Source organism: Cydia fagiglandana, chromosome 5, assembly GCF_963556715.1.
Source record: "Cydia fagiglandana chromosome 5, ilCydFagi1.1, whole genome shotgun sequence".
NCBI classification, from domain to species: domain Eukaryota; kingdom Metazoa; phylum Arthropoda; class Insecta; order Lepidoptera; family Tortricidae; genus Cydia; species Cydia fagiglandana.
Window position 1 is genome coordinate 13362946 of NC_085936.1, and position 24950 is coordinate 13387895.

Sequence of the window (24950 nt, forward strand, 5' to 3'; positions counted from 1 at the left end):
GTATTTATCTATATAAGTATGTATATCGTTACCTAGTTTCATAGTACACGCGTGTATTTATAATAATAGATACCTAACACAAAATTAAGTATAGTAATATCGATGATCGGTAATACTTTCTTATGGTTGCTATTACCGATTCCTATGAGTCGGTGATAAAATATGTAATTACGAATATAAAATTTTCTCAAACATGCAATGAAATATTGATGTTATGTTCCTTATAATAGGATGCGAAGTATGACGTTTCAGGTGCGGCTAGGACAAAAGGTCGTTAATGGAATTTCATACACATCTTGCAGGCCTAGGCCGGCAAAGTCCTCTTTTTTAATTTTCATTTCACAGATATTTGTGACACAGCATCGTGGCATTCATCTATTAAAAAAAACTAGAGGCAGTATTTGCTTTATGGTTCGTAATGACACTCTGCCACTACGCCTATAAAAAAAACAAAAAAACAATGTTTGCTATAATTTGCAGTTTTATTTGTATAAAATCAACATGAACTTAATAAATAATACATTCTATAATTTTATAATTTTAAATTATAAATTTAACTACACAAATAAAAACATTTAAAATATTTCATCTAAACATTAACGGTAAAAAGGTCTACTCAAACACGCGTAGTTATATTTTTTAAATTGTTATGGAGGTAAAGTTGAAAAATATTCATTCTGTTTTATTTGATTTATGGTGCGTTGTTGATTTTTTGACTTTAATAAGAGTTCCGACGAAATAATGAAATTAATATTAATTGTAATCGTAGGTGTTGGAATTGGCAGCGTAAGCAGAATTGATTTTAAATAACTTGCTGCCTCTGCCGCCAAGTCAAAGACGAAGTATGTGTATGGTTGCTTATGGCAATTTTATTATTTGAGAAACTAAGAAAAATGGCTTACAGTTTATTAGAAATAGTTTTGTGGCATATTCTAAATGAATGTAACTACAAATTCGTCAACACTGTGGAAATTATACTTATTTACTCCATACATAAAGCAACGATGTATGTGAAACATGATATCAACATGAAAGACTATGTAAACTTATGTGACGAAAACGACAGTCAGACGGATACAAGGCGAAAAAATCAAAGATACATGAAAATATACGGGTAGTAAAAATACACGACTCGTGTAAAACATACGCGTGATAATGAAATAGTTACGTGTTGGTTATATTTTGGGTGTAGTTTACTTTTAGTTTTTTCTATAAATAAAACTTGGGTTTCGTGGATTTTTTATTTTATTTATTTCATTGCATGTTTGAGAAAAGCACTATACATACCTCGGCGGGAAATGGGGTTGCCCGCGCTCAGACCTATCCGGCCTCGCTTCGCTCGGCCGTCTATATGTCTTCGGCCGGCAACCCCTTTCGTCCCGGCCTCTGTAGTAATGTACTATTATTACCGACCCAATATTTTTTTAAATTTTTATTTAATTGACCTTGTGACTACAAAACACTGTGATTATGTGACTTAAAAAATATAAGCACTAACACGCAGTTTTAACTAATAAAAAGTTACATATTAATGAATCTTGTTACTACACAACATCGGTCCTCCAAAAATTACATAACTTTGCGTAATTTAAGAAGAAAACTAGATAATAACGTGTATGTCGGTAATAGATTTTTAAAAAGAATAATTATTTAGATTTATACGGGTCCATTAAAATAATTGTTTTGTTATGATATAATATTATAAAAGGACGAAAAACTAAACCTTATGCTATGGTCATTACCGAATTACGGGTCGTTGATAGCTGCTATAACTAAAAGAAATGAAGCCATTACCGTCCAATTAAAATTTAATGTTTTATGGTTGCAAATGACTTTTTTTAAACAAATTGTTATACAAAATCAAGAATTTACAATAGGAAGAACACATTTAGTAATAAATAGTAAAGTACAGGGCCCAGTTTTATAAAGTTACAAGTTACAAGTTTACAGGCGTTTATTGGCAACACTTGCTCCGTTTTTTACAATTTGCGTTTTATAAAAGTACTGTGTTACAATTTTACAGGTTACAGGTACAAGTGCCTGTAGCTCAACCATAGACGAAAGTACGGGAGTTTTATAGTTTTAAACTCATAATCGAACAAGCGTTTTATAAAAATATTGTAAATTACAAGTGTAGATTGGTACACTTGTAACAAAAACTTACATACGTCTTGAGTCCTGTAACAGCACAACAGCAGTTACTTGTAGACTCGTTTTCTGAGAGATTTTAAACTTTACTCTTCATTGTTAAGCACCAACGCCAACGATTGTGCCAGGGCATGCATACTTTTCCATGCACTGACCTTATCAGTTTTTGTTAATGTATCTGAAATATATAGTAAATAGGAAATAAAGTGACAATATGTTTGATATTGATTTTATTGACGATTCGTTTTATTTTATCTACTAGGAAATGGAAAGGGATTATTGCCGATATTTGTCGTTGATTTATTAGCATTCGTCTATTTATTTAAGTATAGTGCATTCACATTATGGTAGAGTGTACTATTCATAATTTTCGATACACACCATATTTATCTATTTATCTTTGAGCCTCTACCGAAACGATACATTTTAATGTAAGAATGTGAAAGAGTACTTATTTACATGTTATTTACTTATTACGTAAATATTTCATTAAATCTAACTTAATCTGAATCTGAAAACGGCCCAAAAAGTATATCCTTGGCATGGAACGCCGCTCTCAACCACTCGATTTTTCCTTCATTTCTGGCCATTTTTCCAGTAATTAATATTTTACAGCAAACAAAAACACATAATTTAGTAGAGAACCGAGTATCTAAACACACGTTTTTTTTAAAATAGTGATGTCCTTCACACCTGTAGATTTCACATGTAATCGAGATTGACCGTGGTTCTTTACAACTGTAATTATTTATGGGTATTTATAAAACACCTGTAGCCGTTCACAGTGTATTACAGGTGCCTGTAGCCTGTACTCTTGTAACCTGTAACTTGTAACTTTATAAAACTGGGCCCAGGAGTCAATTGTTAAAATAAATATCTTAAACAGAAAAGTCACGAACTTACTTGAAGGTACAAGCGCCAGTATGACAAGACTTGCGTACACGCCTCCCGCGGCTTAATTGGCATATTTCATCTTTTTTTCGGACTACCACTCAAACTAACGTAAAACTACCCGGTACTCAAGGAACAAACGTTTGTGGAAGTTTACCTACCTACCGCTGAAATAGTTCAGGCAACGAAAACATTTCTAATTAGTTCAATAGGTCGGCAATACCTGCAGATTTTTGGTGGGGCGTTGATAGCTGCGTTTACCTTACATGTTTGCGAAAATCTTTAATTTTAAGAGTAAATACGAACAATTTAATAGGTAATAAATAAATGAACTTACAAGCAAAAGGACATATTTTTTCGACACGTGTGCAGTGGACAACAGATATATCAGAGCGGTCAAGGTGTTTACAAATATCGGAACAAAGCCTCTATTATCAAAATAGTAAGTGCATGTTCGGGTATTTTTGAGCAACTCTGCCGCTCTTATACATTTGTTAGTGACTGTAAGTAGCTATCTCTGGCAATTTCTCAAATAAAGCGCGAGAGATTTTATTTATTTCGTAAATAAATGTCAATAAAAGCGCTTTTTAACACATTCAGGGCCAAGAACCCGACTGTCGGGTATACTGTTCGTAGCGACTACGCACTACATACGGCAAAAACGTGGCTACGCGCTACAAGCATAACTCGTAGCACTTAATGGCAATGAATGTGTTAAATTGAAGTTCATTTTGACTCTTTCATAGTTTTTATAGCCTCATGGGTTATTTAGGGAAACTGTCACATTATTTACCACTTTTGGAGCGATTTTTGTCGGAACAATTTTATTTATAAATATTACTACAAAAGTATGAGCGCTTCACAACGTATAAATAAAATAACAATACTACTTTACAAATATTTGCAGCATCTATATGATTACAACGGCTCATATTTTCAAATTATTATTATTAAATCAAAAACCCATAACAGTAATGAAACTTAATACAGTTAAAAGAGTACCTACTGAAATAATAATGCGTTTTCCGCGTATTACAAAAGCGATATGTTCGGCGTCACATTCCGTCCGCGTCAATCATTTCATTCATTTCTCAGCGGCCACATATTGTGACTTCTGGGAAATAATTTTTTCTCAAACATGCAATGAAATATTGATGTTATGTTCCATAAAATAGGCTGCGAAGTATGACGTTTCAGGTGCGGCTAGGACAAAAGGTCGTTAATGGAATTTCATACACATCTTGCAGGCCTAGGCCGGCAAAGTCCTCTTTTTTAATTTTCATTTCACAGATATTTGTGACACAGCATCGTGGCATTCATCCATTAAAAAAAACTAGAGGCAGTATTTGCTTTATGGTTCGTAATGACACTCTGCCACTACGCCTATAAAAAAAAAACAAAAAACAATGTTTGCTATAATTTGCAGTTTTATTTGTATAAAATCAACATGAACTTAATAAATAATACATTCTATAATTTTAAATTATAAATTTAACTACACAAATAAAAACAGTTCAAATATTTCATCTAAACGTTAGCGGTAAAAACGTCTACTCAAACACGCGTAGTTATATTTTTTAAATTGTTATGGAGGTAAAGTTGAAAAATATTTATTCTGTTTTATTGGATTTATGGTGCGTTGTTGATTTTTTTACTTTAATATGAGTTCCGACGAAATAATGAAATTAATATTAATTGTAATCGTAGGTGTTGGAATTGGCAGCGTAAGCAGAATTGATTTTATAACTTGCTGCCTCTGCCGCCAAGTCAAAGACGAAGTTGCTTATGGCAATTTTATTATTTGAGAAACTAAGAAAAATGGCTTACAGTTTATTAGAAACAGTTTTGTGGCATATTTTAAATGAATGTAACTACAAATTCGTCAACACTGTGGAAATTATACTTATTTACTCCATGCATACGATGTATGTGAAACATGATATCAACATGAAAGACTATGTATGTAAACGTATGTGACGAAAACGAAAGTCAGACGGATACAAGGCGAAAAAATCAAAGATACATGAAAATATACGGGTAGTAAAAATACACGACTCGTGTAAAACATACGCGTGATAATGATATAGGTACGTGTTGGTTATATTTTGGGTGTAGTTTACTTTTAGTTTTTTCTATAAATAAAACTTGGGTTTCGTGGATTTTTTATTTTATTTATTTCATTGCATGTTTGAGAAAAGCACTATACATACCTCGGCGGGAAATGGGGTTGCCCGCGCTCAGACCTATCCGGCCTCGCTTCGCTCGGCCGTCTATATGTCTTCGGCCGGCAACCCCTTTCGTCCCGGCCTCTGTAGTAATGTACTATTGTTTTGTAGCTGTATTCAGAAACAAATGAAATACAAACACTAATTCAACACCAAAACAAAAGGGTAAGGGATGCTGATATTGCAAATACTATGCTTGTAGTTTCTGGAAAATCGGCGATGGTGGCCGATCATACGAGAAATTTGTAAGCAGGTCATAATATGACTCATAGAACAGATAATCGACGAAAACACACGAACATTTTCCTGTTCCTGTTTACTCGCAGTGCATCTCGCGCGTTACAATAAATACAATCTTCAACCTTAACAGATTTTAAAATGAGAATATTGCACCTGACGACTGTTATGATCAATATGACATACCTATATGTCTTCTATCTACTCGCTCACACTTCCATAGGTAAACGAGTAGCAGTGATCAAGTGTATTTTTTTGGTAACTGTAATTTTGTTACGTCATAAACACTTTCTAGAATTAGGACCCTGTTCACAATATCTGTTCCGGAATTTAAAACCGTTTTACAGAAAGAATGTGAAAATACATATGGCGTCAATTTTTATTTACGTACAAAACACCTACCCTTCCCGTATATTTGTTGTAAACATGATAGATGTTGAAATCATTTTTCACCGTTTTGATGTATGGTGCGAAAAATATTGTAACAATAGATATATAGAAGTACCTATAACGGCTATAAGATATAGCTTTGTCACTTTGACCAAAGGTTTTTGTGTTTGAAGTTGACATTCGGATTGTGACTGCAGCAGGGTTAGTACTTGCACCAATGTCACTGTCATCATATTCGTATTTAGCCCGTGATAATAATTACGAAAATGCTCGCATTTCCTTATCTTTATTACTCACTTTACTCCTGAGAATCTCAAACGGCGCAAATATGCAGCCCTAGACAGCGGCTGCATGTTTGAGCCGTTCGGCGTGGAGACGCTTGGCCCGTGGGACAAGGCGCGCACAGCGTATATAAGGAGCTGGCCAAGCGCCTTATAGACGCAACGGGTGACCGGAAGGCTGGAGCTTACCTCGCCCAACGCATCGGCGTTGCCGTACAGCGTGGTAACGCCGCCAGCCTTCTGGGCACCCTACCGGAGGGCACGGACCTGGGGCCAATATTTTATTTGAAGTTTTTTTTATTTTTTAGGTACTTTTAGTTAATTAGTTTAATTCTTTACTCCTTACTTCTCAAGACCTTCCCAATGAGCCTAAACTCGATGTCTTCATGTTTTTCCTTCGAGGAGTCCTTTAGTTACCTTCCGACTGCAACATCAGATCAGCTCTATAGTAAATATTACACTGTAATCGGAAATATAAAAATATTTCAAAAACTCAAATATACGCAGTGAAGCTAAATAAAAGTGAGTAAAAACAATTGGCAACATTATTGCCCTACTACAACCTGTAACTGGGGTCCATTGATAAGTGATTACCTGTTCGCCGGACGATATCAGCCTGTCAGTCAAATACAAAATTTGACAGCTCCGAACTGACAGGCTCATATCGTCCGGCGAACGGGTAATCGGTGGGCCTCTTTAAATCATAATCATGACTTTTAGTTATTTACCCTGATGTAGGCCTGTCAAAACAGGCCTGTCCAACCCAACCGCGACAGTAATGCAATTTGTCAAGGAAATTGACAGTGTAACCGCCCCTTTCTCGCTGCGTTCGTTCTCATGCCGATAATGATACAAATAGAGTGTTAAATCAAAGTGACATAAAATCGGAAACTTTAAGAAAAAGGTAAATTTCTTCTTAGGATAAAAAGAGCAATTTAATAAAAAAGAAACGAAAGTTATGAAGACTCGCTACCAGAATAGCAGGTTATAGGTTAGGTTACGATTTTGTGCAAATTATTTGTTATATTAAAACAATATATAATAAATTATGAAACTTATTTATAAGCATAATGTTAAGGATAACTTAGCTTAGGCTAATTATACGTTTTAACTCACATATTAGTCACTCGCGCGACGTAATCCACCTACTAAAAAACTCATCTACCAATTAAAAACACTTGATTTTGTCGATGTTATGAAACATTTTGAAACGGTGACGGTGACATGATGTTCTAGTAAACGTTTGTCTGTTATTCAAGGCTTAACCTAAAGATTTTTTAACCTTCATAACATAAAGATTTTTTGTTTGAGAACTTACGTTAATAATGTTGCAAATTCTATACATTTCAATTCACAGACAAGTTTATCATAGACGCCAAGTACAAGTATCCATCCATCTCGTGCTCAGAAAAAGTTTCCCAGAAATTTGTCTTCCAAATAGCTTATACGAGTGCAAGAGCTCACGGAGACAGATGGTAGAACCGACATTACGAGTTTATAAGGGTTATTCGGTTTTACGACTGATCCCTATAAAGGGTTTGACAATGCCTACCTACCAATGTCATTTCATTACGTATACATCAATACTGTTGTATGTAATCCTACATGAAGGAAGATGATGAAAGTATGTGGGTGTAAGTTTGATGGAGTTTAAGCGGAGCGCGTGAAATAAATTTTATTTAGAAAGACATAGACATATACCCATTTAGGCAGATTACTGTGAAACCTCCCAAATATAGTCCAGTAACTATAACAGAACATAGGTTCTCAAGTTTAAAACGTAATTAAGTAGGTAAGAGTATATAAAATAGGTAGTTACTTTTTGGTCAAGTTTGCGTTTTTTCTTCCATTTATAAAAAAAAAATATTTTACCATATAACTACTATAAGTATGTATACGACATTCAAATAATTGTCACGCCTGAACGAAGATTTTCGAGTTAACATTAGATCATAGTTGGGAGCTTTTGGAGTAGATATAGTAGAGTGGTTTTACGGCACGAAAACTCACGTAAGTATTTACTTTGGGTGTCAACGATCAAGCTTTAGATACTTAGATACCTACTAAGACTTTTAGGATTTTATTTTTCGTATAGAACTCAATCTAAAGATAAGTACATACATACATTGTAAGTACTATTTTTTTTGTATTCGACGTAGGTAGGTGCACAAAAACTGTTTGAAGAACGACACGAGTTGAAGTGATAATATAAAAAGGATTTTAGTGTTTTTAATTTTTATAGCAACATTTCCATGGCACACAACACAGAGAAAGGTTGGTTTTTGGTTTCCTAGTAAAGGCAAAGGCGTACCGATTTAGCAGATATAAGGTAAAGACGTCTGTTTAGAAATATGTCTGTAAAGGAGAGGAAGAAAGAAATATATCGATACCTTAATATCCTTTACTTCAGAGACCAGTGAGTGCAAAAGTAACCTTATGCGGTTCAAAATAAAGTTCATAATTCGAAACAGCGTCAGAATGAGATAAGAGTTTATGAAAGTCAACAGTCGATATTGCATTTTCTTTATCCTACCAATGTAATGAGATTTGCTGACATGCGTACATTTATGGAGTTAGAGGGCGCTCGGGCAAAGTATAAGATTTACTTATTCTTTGATCATGCAAATAATATTTTATTCTATGCCTAGGGGTAGGGGAACAACTACCGTTTTGCTGATGATCAATGTCGGTATTTATTCGGAGGGATGAAATGTTGTTGACTGTTGAATTTGAAATAAGAGTAAAATAAACATCAATTATATTGTTTACGAAAGATTTGAACAAACACTCATAAACGAATTTAAGTTATTACTTATTAGTTATTACATTTTATTATATACCTAGGTACTTATTTATATATTGTACTTGTGTTTTAAAATTAATGAAGTACCTAGTAGCCTTACCACGACTGCCTTTATTCGCTAATAATATGCGAGCGAGTACGAGCGATATGAATAGAAAGTAAGTTACGCACACGTTAGTGAATATGTCAGAGAAAACTGGTATATAGGTGAACTGAGTAACGCAAAATAAATAAGCTACTACAAATGAATTTTCTTCGTGAACATATCTTGTCTGACTTATAGGAACTGCAAGTGATAATCGTACCTAAGTAAAAACTTGAGAGGGTTTCTTTTTTAAACACAAACGGCTAAATCACCTACATGCTTACCCTGTCCTAAAAGGAGTGACCTCGACAGTTTTATCACTGACAATGTTTGTTCAGGTTGGTAATTTGTTGATAGAAGTAATACCTGCCGCCCTGACGAGGGCACGGACGCCTCATAGGTAAAGGTAAACACGCCTGCTATTACAGCAAACTTGGGAGACAAGGGCATTCTTTCAATCTGTGTAAATAAACCGAAATATTGTTAGTAAATATCCAGCAGGCGTAAAAAGGCGTCATCTACGTAATAAAATAAATGTTGCTTAGTAAAGCGTGTTTGAAAAAGACAGAGGGCAATTGCAACGTACATTTTAATATCTAAATTCGTAGGTTTATCATGTACTAACATGGCGAATAATAAAAACGTAAATATGAGCACTTATTATATCTGTACTGACAGGTATACTAAAACAGTTAAAATAATGGGTGTTAAAAAATTGTAGGCACCTTGCCTTTTCGAAGTTTTTTAGTTCATTCAAAAAATGCTGTTTTCTTACCCTGGACACAATAAAAATAGACTCTAACAAAGGAGCAGACAAACATTACTACCTACATGTCTACGTATTTTTTAGGTTTCATGTCGCTAAGAAGAAAATTTCAATTCATTTTGTGCCAAAATCACAAAATTCAACGTAATCACAGGTCTCACTGTTGACTTCTTAGCGTCTGCTAACAATAGTTAGTTACAACGGCTTGAAAACTGGCGGATAAGCTTTACCTAAGCTTTCCTTCCAGCGAGCTAACAAAATAACTAGCGCACAGAATACAGAATGCAAACAGTATGTTTTTCTTTAAAACCATTTATTTTTTGGTTACAAAACTGCTTGCAAAATCAAGCGATATAGTATAAATTTTTTAGATACGTCTGCCGATCGGTGGGACATGGGATATCGTATAGACTATGGAAGATATTCGGCGCATAGGCAGACCAAAAAAGAGACGGCGAGACGACTATTGACGCATTTTATAGCGACATGCTGAAGCATGCTCCAAACCGTGACGAGTGGCAGAGGAAAGGGAAGGCTTGCCCAGCGCATTAGGACACTAAATATGCTATAGTGAAAAAAAATTGAGTATATTTAGAATTTTAAGAATAAAGGAGCTACATAAAGGATGACTCACGTTAAACCGAGCCGTGTCCGCGGGTCAGAGCTTCCGGAGTTTACTTTTCTATAACATAACAGGCGATCACGTGATGCTTTCCATAGAAAACGATGCGCCGAAAGCTCCGGCAGGGACACTGTCCGGTCTAACATGAGTCATCCTTACCACTGACTTCCCCATTTAACGGAAACTGGCTTAAGGCATTCGTGACTCGAGGGAATCATTACTTACTGTCACTTTGCCTGTTCACGTTCGTTGGTCAATTACGAAATATCTAGTCATCGTGATGGCGGTAGAAGTTAATGCCGGGCGACTGCAGTGCAGACGCAGCGATTTTTGACTGGACTGGGGTGGCTGGCGAAAGTAATGTTAACTACGGACAGTTACAGCAGTGGGGTAGATAAGCGACTCAGCGCAGTGATCACATTTTATGAGAATCGGGTTTCTAAGGGACAATTGCATTCGTACTTAATTAAACCTGGACCATTAAAATTAATATTATTTCAACTAATATTAATACTCAACATTTTTTGAATTGATAACTTCTTTAGCGGTGCTGTGCACTTTTTGTGACGGGGAAAAAATGTTAAACTCGCGACAGGTCACGTGACCGACAGATTCGATAAAATGAAAATTCGTAAGACGGACACGTGACCTGATCGAAAAACTGTTACAATATCATTGAGTTTTCACTTCTGCCGGCACTCCCGGAGTGCAACCCGTTGTTTTTTTTATCTGAGTTACTGTAGCGCATACCTACTATTGATTTATTTTACAAATTATAAGAACATTCAATCGAAAAATAAATAAAAAAATTAAACAGACTATTTAAGTATAACAAACTTTATAAAATTGTGAAGTCAGATGCAGAGAAAATATACTCTCTCTTTTTATGTAGGTATGTTCTTTTATACATGTACAGATGTATCATACAAATATCATATGCCGTAACTTATACTGAACTTATTTACCTACACCTAGGTTCTTATAATACGGAGGCTTTGCGAAGATATTTGCTAATGTAGATGTGGAAGGTAGAGTTGTGCTGGGCGTGGTAAGCGGGTGCAGATGCAGGAGCAAATAATAGGCACCAAACGTTCGTTTTCGCACACCGATTTATTCTCCGTAACGGCTCACAATACACATCTATATAAAATAGAAGGAGAAAGAGCGAAAGCCAAACAATTATTCAGAAATACAAATTTAACGGGAAAAGCAACTTAGTATGACAGCCACGATAACAACGTTCGTCTCTAAGGGCTCTCTGCGCCTGCGGAAAGCGGACACAATACATCGCTGTCAGCGCTGCAGCCGAGGGCCGATCGTTAGACCGTCCAGCGCGGCGCGCAGCGCTTACAGCTGCTCTAGGATTATTTACACAGAACAGAGCTCATACATTTGAAAATTATCTAATAATAAAATAGGTCGCTCTGTCCGCGAGTAATTAAAAATATTTGGGATTTATATGACAACTATAAATTCATCCCTACATCACCCCCCTCCAGAGACCGTCAAGGGCGATAGAAAAATAAAAATAACTTAATAATAATAATCTGGAATACGCACTGTACGTCCTGACCTTGTCTTTTTTACCGTGTTTTCAGTCTCTGGAGTAGGTTGAGCAGATGGAACAGTACGAGTAATAGGTACAGTCGGCTCATCGGCTAGTATATAAGCAGGTTTAATGCGATCTATAGACACTGTTACACTTTTGCCGTTAACACGCAACTTAAACACTTTATCACCTCTTTCGAGCACTTCGTACGGACCAGTATACGCCGGCTGCAGTGGTGGATGGCTCGCATCGTCTCTGAGCAGCACGTGACTGGCAGTTTTGAGGTCCTTATATATGAACACTCGTCTATTGCTTGTATGGCGTGACGCTGGCACTGGAGTGAGATCATGGGCAAACTTACGCAAGCGTGCGACATAATCAGTCACATCAATGGTGTCATCGGGCGCCTGGGCGTGCAATAGCTCTCCTGGCAACCTCAGTGGCTCCCCGTATACGAGCTCAGCAGTCGAAGCGTTGAGATCCTCCTTGTACGCACTACGTATACCGAGCAGGACCAAGGGTAATGTGTCTACCCAGTTGCTAGTTGCATGACAGGTAATAGCAGCTTTCAACTGTCTGTGGAAACGCTCCACGAGGCCATTACAGGCCGGATGGTAGGCCGTTGTGCGACGATGCTGGAAGCCGGCTAGCTCAGACAGATGCTTGAAGAGGCAGCTCTCGAACTGTCTACCACGATCAGTTACGATGTCGTTGGGGCAGCCGAACCGTGATATCCAGCCATGTAGAAGTCCTCTGGCTACGGCTTCTGCTGTGATCTCTTGTAGCGGTACCACCTCAGGCCAACGTGTATAACGATCGACGGCTGTAAGGCAGTATTTGAATCCTTGAGATACTGGCAAGGGGCCTATAAGGTCTATATGTACGTGCATGAACCTTGCTCTGGGAAGTCTGTATGTCCCAAGTGGTGCAGAAACGTGACGAGTTACCTTGGCTCTCTGGCATGACAAACAGGTACGTGCCCATTCGCGGCAGTCTTTTTTGATACCTGGCCAAACGTACCGGTCTGTGACGAGCTTAACAGAAGCATTAGCACCAGGGTGGCTAAGGAAGTGCAAGCTCTGGAACACTTGTCTGCGCAACTCCTTTGTGACATAAGGCCTGAGTGTCTGGTCGCTCTCGTCGCAATACAGTTCGGCCTGAATACCTGGCAACTTGAACTTCTTCAGACGCAGCGAAGTGTCACTCTGTAAGAGCTCTTGCAACTCTGGATCTCTCGCCTGGGATTGCGCTAGTCGCTCCAAATCGATCGGCTGTGCGACTTCCCCAACGCGCGACAGGGTATCTGCCACCACGTTATCCTTCCCAGAGATATGTCTTATGTCAGTCGTGAATTGCGCTATAAAGTCCAAATGCCTGAACTGTCTTGGTGAGCAGTTATCCTTGCGCGAGTTGAAGGCGAAGCAGATGGGCTTGTGATCCGTATAGATTGTGAAGTCCCTGGCCTCAACCATGTGCCTGAAGTACTTTAGCGCTTCGTATATGGCCAGAAGCTCACGATCGTACGGTGAGTACTTACGTTGCGCGGGGCTCAATTTTCTCGAGAAGAACGCCAGGGGCTGCCACTCCTCGTTGACATATTGTTGTAGCGCGGCTCCCATGGCGGTATCAGAAGCGTCTGTGACAATGGCCAGCTTAGCCTGACTATTTGGATGCGCTAACAACGCAGCCTGACATAAGCTGTCCTTACAACGCTCAAAAGCCTCATGTTCTTCAGCGCTGAAGTTGACGGGATGAGAAGGTTTTACAGATCCAGTTAAAAGCGCATGAAGTGGAGCCTGAGACGCTGCTGCCCCGGGGATAAATCTGCGGTAAAAATTAACCATCCCCAAAAATCTGCGCAGCTCTCTCACGTTCTTTGGGACCGGGAATTCTTTGATGGCATCGACCTTGGATGGGAGGGGCTTGGTACCTCCGGCTGAAATGCTGTAGCCCAGGAACTTTACCTCCGTCGCCCCGAAGACACATTTGGAAGTGTTAACGACCATTCCGTACTCCTGGAATTTTGCAAACAGCTGGCGCAGGTGCTCCTTGTGAGTTACTTCATCTTTCGAGTACACTAAGAAGTCATCTAGATAGGCATAACAAAAATCCAACCCCCTTACCATCTCGTCCACAAACCGTTGGAACGTCTGAGCAGCATTCCTGAGCCCGAACGTCATATACGGGAACTCGAAGAGGCCAAACGGTGTGGTGATCGAGGTCTTCTGGATGTCTTCTGGGTTTACGGGGATCTGGTGGTACGCCTTCTCAAGGTCGATGGTGGAGAAAACCTGACAACCAGAAATACTGTGAGCAAAGTCATGTATATGCCGAATGGGATATTTATCCGGAATAGTTCTGGCATTGAGCATTCGGTAGTCACCACAAGGCCTCCATCCATTATTCTTCTTGGGGACGAGGTGCAGAGGTGACGACCAAGGTGACTCTGAAGGTCTGGCTGTTCCATTTTGAAGCATTGCGGAGAACTCGTCCCGAGCAATCTTTAATTTATCCGGAGCCAACCGTCGAGGAGAGCAAGACACAGGAGGCCCTGGAGTAGTCCTTATAAAATGTAGGACGTTGTGCTTTGGAACCCGATGAACGCCAAATGGGCGAGTAATGTCGGGGTATTCGAGTAGTATGCGATGATAATCTGACTCACCCGACACCACTTTGACTGAAGAAATTTCGTCCGTCGAACATCCAGGCAAAGCCACGACACACAAGCTAGTCATCCTGTCGATGAGCTGTTTATTCCTGCAGTCAGGAAGAAGGTCGTAATATGCCAAGAAGTCTACGCCGATTATAGGCTTCGTCACATCCGCAACAATAAATTGCCAAGCAAAGTCGCGGCGTAAGCCTAGGTTCAGTACTAAGTGAATGTAACCGTAAGTAATTATTGGTGAGCCATTCGCTGCAGCTAACTCGTAGTTGGTAGGATGTCGCCGATATTTTAGTTGAGACCTAGGGAAGACACAGACGTCGCTACCAGTATCCACGAGAAACTGTATCTTCGTTGTTTGGTCTGTAACAAATAAGCGACCGGGGCTAGGGCAAACGGCGGTCGCCATTATCGAGTGCCCCTCTCGTTTCCCGCCTGGTAATCGCACGGTTTCACGCATCTTGTTGCCTTCTCACCGAACTTCGCATGGAACCAGCACTCAGGAAACTTGCGGTAATTCGACTGCGACCTCTGTGAGCTGGAGCGATTGCGGGACTTGCTAGACGCGCGAGCACGAGCTCTTGATCGCGAAGGCCTGTCACTATCGAGCTGACTTTTTAGTGCTTTCATGTCCTTAGTCAACTCACTCACTTGACGCATGAGGATAGCCATTTGAGAGTCAGGCGCTGATGCTGCGGCTACTTGAGGAGTTGCTACGTCGTGAACACGGTCAGCCAACTCGGCGAGCTCTTCAATTGGGTCATTGGGCTTCGATGCGATCACAAATTGCATGTTGCTTGGCAGGCGAGACGTCCAGATAGATAACAGGAACTCATCGGGTATATTTGGCCCTGCCAAATGACGTAGGTGGCGGAGAAACTGGGAAGGTTTTCTATCACCCAACTCTTCCTGACTAAGTAGCTGCTTTACTTTCTTCTGCCGGGACACCGACAGTCTTTTGATGAGCTCATCTTTAAGCTTTTTATACTTGTCAGTAGCTGGCGGCGAGACAATTATATCCTCCACCTCGGCAGCATATTGGGAATCGAGCTGCGCGACGATGTAATTGTATTTGGTCGCGTCCGCAGTAATATTGGAAACATTAAATTGAGATTCCATTTGAGCGAACCATACTGCAGGTTTTTCCGGCCAAAACACAGGCACTTTTACGCCGATGCGGTAAATTTCTGTGGGTATGCTGCCCTCTTGAGTACCTTTTGTTGGTTTGCTCGGCCCAGGCAACTCCGAGTCTACGAATCCGTCATTCTCGTTATCGCTCATTTTCAGTGTTCTACGTGGTCACCAGTGTAGATGTGGAAGGTAGAGTTGTGCTAGGCGTGGTAAGCGGGTGCAGATGCAGGAGCAAATAATAGGCACCAAACGTTCGTTTTCGCACACCGATTTATTCTCCGTAACGGCTCACAATACACATCTATATAAAATAGAAGGAGAAAGAGCGAAAGCCAAACAATTATTCAGAAATACAAATTTAACGGGAAAAGCAACTTAGTATGACAGCCACGATAACAACGTTCGTCTCTAAAGGTAGACTTCCGAGCAAAGCGGCTCCGGCGACACTAACGCAGCGACACTGACGCGGCGACAGAGCGACAGTATTATATGCAGTATGGAAATGTATGAACTTACTTCCGAGCGCAGCGTCACTATCGCAGCGACAGTGGCGCCGCGTCAGTGTCGCTCGGCGATAGCGGCCGTACTTCGTCTGCGCAAGCACTGTCGCGCAGTCGCTGCGATCGCACGTGGTTTTGAGCCTATGTCAATATGTAAAATATCTAAAAAATGAATATTAAACCGACAAAAGCTCCTGAATTGGTCATCTTTCTCGTTTAAATGCTTTTTTTTTTCAAGATGCTATAAGTGCCTTCGTCTATTCTACTTTTGAAAATTGAGTTGGGTAGGCTTTGCTTCATACAGTAAAAGTTACGAAGGGAAAGATCGTGATCCTCCTCCTCCTACAAATATTTTCATAATTGATCGGTTTATCATAAGTATATCACGTCTGCACCGTATGGAATAACAACAGCGACTGTCGCCGGAGTCGCGCCGCTCGGAAGCGAATCTGCGTCAGTTAACGCTGCGACACTGACGCAGCGGCTCTAACGCTGCGGCCGTTGCGTCAGAGCCGCTTTGCTCGGAAGTCCAGCTTAAGGGCTCTCTGCGCCTGCGGAAAGCGGACACAATACATCGCTGTCAGCGCTGCAGCCGAGGGCCGATCGTTAGACCGTCCAGCGCGGCGCGCAGCGCTTACAGCTGCTCTAGGATTATTTACACAGAACAGAGCTCATACATTTGAAAATTATCTAATAATAAAATAGGTCGCTCTGTCCGCGAGTAATTAAAAATATTTGGGATTTATATGACAACTATAAATTCATCCCTACACTAATAAGGCCGTAGCTTTGTCAGGCAGAATCCCTACGGCAGCAAACCACATCTTCGTCGAGACAAAAGTTGTAAAATACTCGTGTTTTAACATTTATGATCTGCACACTGTGTTACTGGAACAATGCTTGTGTTATGAATACATAACGAGACATTAGCTCGCGTATGTTGCGAACGTTTATTAGCTACACAAATACATCCCTTGTGGTGCAGACAAGTTTATAATAAAGACTTACAACAACTCTCCGTACAAAGTTGCGTGCCTTATTGTAGATAGCGCTACAAGAGGAGGTTGAAGCTTTAAAATGACAGCGCATAGTGTAGACGTTTGATGCCATCGTAATCCGTAAGGGACAGACGGCTCGGCGATCATGTGATTATGTATCGCTTTTTTTCGTCTCGCTCAGAGGGCTCCCTAGATAGCGTTAGATCCCTAGATACCTACATTCCATTTCTGACCGCAGCTGCACTACTAGTACGAAACGCGTCGGTGTTGTTGTCAATGTCCATAGTAAAATGAATGGTAGTGCTGCTGTCGTTGGAAATGGACTGTCACCTTTATTCTGTTATTTCTAGGCCTGAGACTATTATATATTATATGGTACCATCTACAACAACAAAGACACGCAATTTCGTATGGAGATTCGCAGTATTCCAGGTCAATACCAGACATACCAGTAGGTACATACACGCACAGACACACAATACTAGCTCAGTAACAAAGCAATAATACGTAAATTAATGCGGATATTCTTTATTGCTCATCAAAAATAAGATTACCGCAAAAGAAATTTATACTAGTTATATAGAAACAAATAGTAGTCAACATGCGGTCATATCGCTCAAATGTGATGTATACGACACATTTACGTAAGTCTATATTATTGACTTGTCTCCGATTACACAAATATTACATCCCGCGTGGTAAGCGTCTACGGGGAGCCTTCTTGACTAATCGCGCCGTTAAAGTGATCACTATGAACCAAACACTTACATCCATTACGCTTAACCTTAATGTATGGGTTCGCGTTTAGCTTCCAATTGCATAAACGTGCCTAATTATTACGTCAAGGTGTGTTATTACTTATTGGAAACTTATGTAAATTAATTAAGTAGATGAAATTACTTAGTTAATCGCGACAATCTTGTTTTTGTGGCAGTTTGGTTGTCAAATCTAACTCATTTGGTAGTCTGATAGGTTACGATTGCGTAAATTAGGAATCAATGCTTAGTTTGTTTTATTTACAACATAAATAAGTCTATTTAAACATCTTGATTCAAACTAAACTGGCCTGTGTCGGTGAAAAAGAGGTGCTCTTAAAAAGCTGCCGATCTGGTGGCAATAAATAGGTCGCGTAATTATACAAATGAAAGGTCCACGATCTAGTAGTTAAGCAAACTACAATTAAAAGTAAAAAATAATAAATCTTCACCAAAAATAAAGTGAAATTGTCAATAAACTTGCTTATTTCAATGAAATGTCTCCAAACATAGGTATATAAATATAATCAAAACCAACGTTAAACAACTGTTTGGCCAGACCAAATATTAAAATGTTGGATTCGCACGAAAAATTTAATCTTAGCCAGTTTTAGTAGAATATTTTAAAGCCGCGACAAGTACTCGTAAACATTTTTCCCGTCAGCGAGTTGTGATTCTTACGAAGTGGGACGCAGCTTTGTTTGCCGGTTCATGAATAACAAGTGTACAAAGAGGAAAAAATCACATATTATTGGTTAAAATGTGCCTATCTTGTAAGTCTTTTATCTATTTACCTACAAATGTATAATTTTAAACAAAACATTTTTTCTAATTCATCAAATTCACGAAACAGACCTAGAACGTTACCGGTAGGTATTGATGTTAATGGTATTTGAATGTATAATGTTTCAAAACGTCTGTAGTGAGGCCACACAGCTGATCACAGCTGATCAGCTGCCAAATAGATAAATTATAATTATTTTTCACGCTTCAATAATAATTGGCATTCCAATGTAACTCGAGACGACACAATAAAATGGAATTAATATTAATATGATTCATTACGATTTTCCACATGATTGAACTCAAACAAAGGATGTAACTAGTATATAAGGCCAACAATTTACCAATAAAGCGTTCATTATTTACCCGACCATAGTGGTGTTACTTTCTATACTTTCTACCCGTCCGCATCATACTTCATGGCGACACTGCCAGTCGGGCTGCTTGAGACAGCCCCAGTTTAGACGCCGCCCAGTAGCCCAGCCAGCCAGCCAGACAGCCAGCCAGCCACTACCAACACCGCCTGTGCCCAACAGCAACCACCAGATGACTACAGGCCAGGACGAGTGCGGCATGTGTGCGCCGCCCGCCACCGGCGCCAGTGTGCTCCCGCACCCGCGCTACAACACCAAGGCCGCCCGGCTCCGCACCTTCAAAGACTGGCCCAAGAGCATGAAGCAGAAGCCCGAGGAGCTCGCCGAAGCCGGCTTCTACTACACCGGCCAGAGCGACAAGACCAAGTGCTTCTACTGCGACGGAGGACTCAAGGACTGGGAGGAGGACGACGTCCCGTGGGAGCAGCACGCGCGTTGGTTCGACCGGTGCGCGTACGTTCAGCTCGTCAAGGGAGAAGATTACGTCCAGAAGGTCATATCGAAGGCGTGCGTCATCCCCAAAATGGTACCCGATGTGAAAACTAACAAGTAAGCAAGCACACCAACTACTTAAGATTTTTTTTTCTCGCCTTATTAAACATACAGTTAAAATTATCATTAAGTATAAATATCATTAAATATAATCTATAATCTATAAATCAAATCTATAAATTTATAAAATCAAAAAATCAGATAAGTGTTGCAACCAACAATTAGCCTGATCAGCTAAAAGTTATTGTGACTCTTATGCTTATGCTTTAAGTTTTCAAAACGATGATTTCCTTTCAAAACTGGGGTAGCTCGTGGAAATAAATGATGTAAGCAAGGTACACCAGGATACAGCCAGGCAATAATCCTTGGAACCAAAACAATTCGAGCGAGCTCTCAATTGCAGCGGTCCTTGGGCACACGGAAAGTTTTTTGTGTTCCGATGTGTGAAAACTCTCTGATAATACATTAGTATGTATTAGCGCACTATAATAAATATTAAATTTTGTATCCTTATTACATACGTTGTATGTAAAAAAAAGGTCGGACGACCAGAGCGCTATTAAAAGGCGCTGTGTACTTTTTAAATGACAGGTGACAAGTATCACGAAGTCAGCTTACATTATTTCTTACAATCAAACAATTTTCCACAAATCACGAGCAAGAATTCTGATGAAAAAAAAAACAGGAAAATAATAGACACTATAACACTATTAGAATAGTTTTTTTTTTACAAGCACTGAATCCTTAAGACCACCAGATACCATAATTAAAAGAGTATCCTATAACGCATAATATAAACACATGTTAATGCAACAATGTATTCAATAGCTAACTTAAAAATGTAATGTTAAAAATAAGTATATAAACAAATTGTATATCCAGACATCATTAAGATTTTTATTATATTCCAATATTCCAAGAGATAATTTTTAAGAACCAAATGTATACCATAGAATTAAGTACATATACTTGTAAACCAAAAATAGTTCTGTAAATGTACTATTTTTGTCTCAAAAAAAAGGAGAGAGTTGTAGTGAGGCCACACAGCTGATCACAGCTGATCAGCTGAGAAATAGATAAATTATAATTCTTTTTCACGCTTCAATAATAATTGGCATTCCAATGTAACTCGAGACGACACAATAAAATGGAATTAATATTAATATGATTCATTACGATTTTCCACATGATTGAACTCAAACAAAGGATGTAACTAGTATATAAGGCCAACAATTTACCAATAAAGCGTTCATTATTTACCCGACCATAGTGGTGTCTTTCTATACTTTCTACCCGTCCGCATCATACTTCACGTCCATATAGTGCTCGATATAATTTAAGACATTTTGTAAGATTATTTTATACTCCAATTTAACACCTTATCATATACATATGTATGTATTCATACACCTAAAATACCTAGGTACATATTTACTAACAGCACAAAACTTAAGTAACTCACGATTCGTGAACATTTACGTAAACTTGTGCCATGAGAATGTCAAATATAGACCATTCATCGGTTTTGAGATTGAAAGTGATATTCACGTACACCTATGCCTTTAATGCATGTTTCGATCTAATTTGAGCTCTGTCTCGCTCTCATGCTATTATGATGTGTTATTGTAAAGTACATTTATATCTATACTTCGTTTTTTTTTTAGCATTAGAAATTAGGTACACAATCTTGATGTGTCTTTTAATTGACAAACACATTTTAAAAATAAGTTACAACAAATATGTAAGAATAATGAATCTAATACGATCATTTATATTCTTTTGCTTTCATAAGTAATAGGTTTTGATTTTTAAAAAGCGTTTTTCATATAAAGACATGTCAAGATCGCTTACCTTCTTGCAAGTTCTTTCTAATGCTAAAAAAACGAACTATAAGCGGTTAGCCCATCATCTATGTTTCACAGCTAGTTATGGTATATATACATATAGGTAAGGTCAATGCGGGTAAGTCCGTCTACAAGGCAAGTCCGTCAACACGTTATAACTTTTGAATTTGAAGGCGTATGCGACTTTGGAGTCCAGTCGATTAACCAGTTTTTCGCGCTAGTTCCGTCACTGTAAAACAGATGGCGCTGTGACAACCAACTTCAGAGCAATCCGCCTCAACAAGTCATTTCGTGTTTTGAACTCGAAGTCATAGTGCGACAGCCGTTCGAAAAAAAATTGTTAAAAATAGTTTTTGAAAAGATTGTGCATCAGAAAGTACCTACGTAGGTAGCATAAGAACCAGCTGTCTTTATTCTATTTTTAAAATATCAGAAATTAGCTTAGTTTTGTAATTATACGTTCCACAATTTACCATATTAAAATTTGACTAAGTTGGAAAGTCCGTCTATTATGTTCAAGGCAAGTCCGTCCGCCGGACTTTCGTTAAATCAGAGATTACCAACTGTTTTTGCGACTTTAATAATATAACGATTTGATAAGGTATTCAAAAATCCTCCTGACTTTGCGCATGATGTTACTTTATTAAATTTTGATCTAAGTAAATTAAAAGAAACGATAAAAATTCATTTTAAAATCACTATTGACCTTTTATTTCGGAAATCAAAAAAATAAATATGTTTAATTATTTGGAAAAAAAGGTTTACCACCCCATTTTTGTAGTATATGCCGGACTTGCCTTTGTTTTAAAAAAATGGTGTTTACTTCGAATCTGAACCGTATATTAACAAGTTTAAAGTACACTTTTCATTGTCTTGATCCGTTCTTTTTAGGAATTTGACTATGAACATATACGCACCCATAGATTGGCTGATATCATAACTAGACGGACTTCCCTTAAACTGCATGGGAAGTCCGTCTACTCGCCGAATTTAAAAAAATGCCATTAATTTTGCTTAATTTGTGCTTGAAATGATCTGTCACTAAGGCTAAACTATTAATTATTAAATTCTTCGTCGTATGCGATTACAAGCAGTAACATAGGTGAATAATTAACGGAACTAGATCACTCCAAAGTCAAAAAAAAAAAGTATGCCGGACTTCGCCACATTGACCTTACCTAAGGTAAATTTTAATGTCAATAATCAAATAATCCCAGTTTATATGGCATACATGCTAATACAAATATGAATATGTTTTCCTTTGTAAACAGTTGAGTTGCCCTCAGATGTCACGTTTCCAATTACGCCGTGTGCATGCCCCAGGCCCTGTTCTCATAGCTTGCAAGAACATGCGAGCATGCATCAGAGGTCAATAGGTATATCGTCAGTTGTGGAAAGAGTGTAGCCACCTATAACCAACTTGAATATTAACTTGAAATAGCCGTTTTCAGCTTTGATGGATACCGTCTGACCTCTTAACCCCAAGAAATCGTCGCTCGTTGTACAACAGAGGTGTACTGTCTTGCAAATGAGGATGGCTTGGGCCAAAAGAGAGATTAGTAGGTACCGACTCATATACTCGTACACCCCGTGTATAAATACCTCAAAATCGGGATACTATCACTACACCTTATAAAACAAACTCCCCCGCCGCGTCTGTCTGTTTGTAGGTTTGTGGGCGATAATCTCAAATTACTACTGAATAGATTTTCATGCGGTTTTCACCTATCAATAAATGATTCTTGAGGAAGGTTTAGGTATATAATTTGTTAAGCAGCCGCAGGAAAACGAACCGGTTTATGAAAGTCACGACTATTGTATCTGAACCTCCCCTTATATACTCATATTGGAAAACTTAATAAACTGTAATTATTGCTCGTTTAATTTCGTCGATCGTTAGCTTGCGAATCACGGTTATAAAAAACATCCACAAAGATGGTTTAAGTCCACCGCCAGGTGGCTTGGGTTCGACGACGTTGCCGCCCTTCCACACATCGATTGATTGAAACCACTTTTCTACCCTACCCACATACGTATTACCTAACCATTTGCCTAAGTATTACTATTATGATTGTTGTAAACATCCACAAATATGTATTTGTAAACTCCTAAACCTCTCTTAACCCCCCGTATAGCTTGCGAGCGGTTGGCAGATCCCAGAGCTTTGACAATAGCAGCAGTGCTGCACGCGTGGCTGCGCGCGCCAATTTGTGTCGCATTGTCCCGCGTACGCCCGGCTTAATACGCGAGTAGGCGTCATTGATAACGCTTGTGGGGCTAATTTCGTTACAAACGGGATGTCACCTCCGATTTCGCGATGTATGGTTGGAGATAGATTGATTAATCAGCCGTCACACAAAACGGCAAATTGATACCTATCCAATTTAGCTAAAATTACTTATAAGTTAGGCCAGTATGCAATAATATGGCACCACTGAAATGTTCTATGGAGACTTGAAGACTGAAGATGGTCATTGAAATTCTGGTAAAGTTTCAGAACTGTCATGATGAGTAGTTCTGCTGTTCACTGCCCACAAAAAAAAGTACCTACTCGTTCCTAAGTAGTCAGCAGTATATTTTTGACAGGAATTTATGCAATATAATACCCATCGAAAAACGACGATTAAGTACGCAGTAATAATTTTAATTAATTGACTCTGGAATACTTCGCAATGCTATATTTATATTTCAAATAAATTCCCAATTGATTTGGTCGAGACATTTCAAGAGGCCGAGCGTAACATACATACTTAACCCACTTGCAGCATTCCACTAACCCAAGGTTAACCAGTTAAGCCGTTAACCCAGTGTCAAATTGTACTGGTAACCATGGGAACTCCAGGTTTAACCGGTTAACCCCGGGTTAGTGAATGGTGCAGTGGCCCTTAGAGATGTAAGAGATCGAAACTTCTGCTTCCGTACAGCAGCCGGTTTCGGAATTAGCGTTTATACAATATTAAGGACGTGTGTACGGCGCCGCGGGGGTGCATCAAGGCAATTTGTGCACCATTGTCCTGCGTATGTACGAGTATGCAGTATTCCTAGTACACCTCGAGCTAACGCCTCAACAGAGCTAGCTCAACCACTCTTGCAAGTCGACGAACCTTATCATACTAATTTTATAAAGGTAGATGACTAGTTTTTATTTTTAAATTAAATGCGTTCCCTATGACCTGACAAAATAGTCTGTTTTAGATGTACTGCGCCGCAAGATTGCATGAAAGCAATTTGTGCACCATTGTCCTCCCGCATGTATTGTATACAAGTACACTCAGTATGTGCAATTATGTTGTGTATTTGTATTGCTAGTCGAACTCATGCCTCAGCGCGTGCAGGGGAGCAAAAAAAACTTCCACTAAATGTATTGAGATGGTCATTACGTGATGCGGTCTATATGTTTATGTATAACGGGAT

At 39.0% G+C, this 24950-nt stretch overlaps 2 protein-coding genes across 2 annotated transcripts in view; both read left to right on the plus strand.

Annotated features, from left to right (window-relative positions):
* LOC134664557 (ubiquinol-cytochrome-c reductase complex assembly factor 1) overlaps positions 1 to 24950 on the plus strand; it is a 460862-nt gene that overhangs the window by 284942 nt on the left and 150970 nt on the right. The gene's annotated exons all lie outside the window — the stretch shown is intronic.
* Positions 19224 to 19753, plus strand: LOC134664682 (death-associated inhibitor of apoptosis 1-like). Its single transcript, XM_063521429.1, has one exon. It carries the CDS (start codon positions 19373 to 19375, stop codon positions 19751 to 19753), a length of 381 nt encoding a protein of 126 aa, XP_063377499.1. The 5' UTR covers positions 19224 to 19372.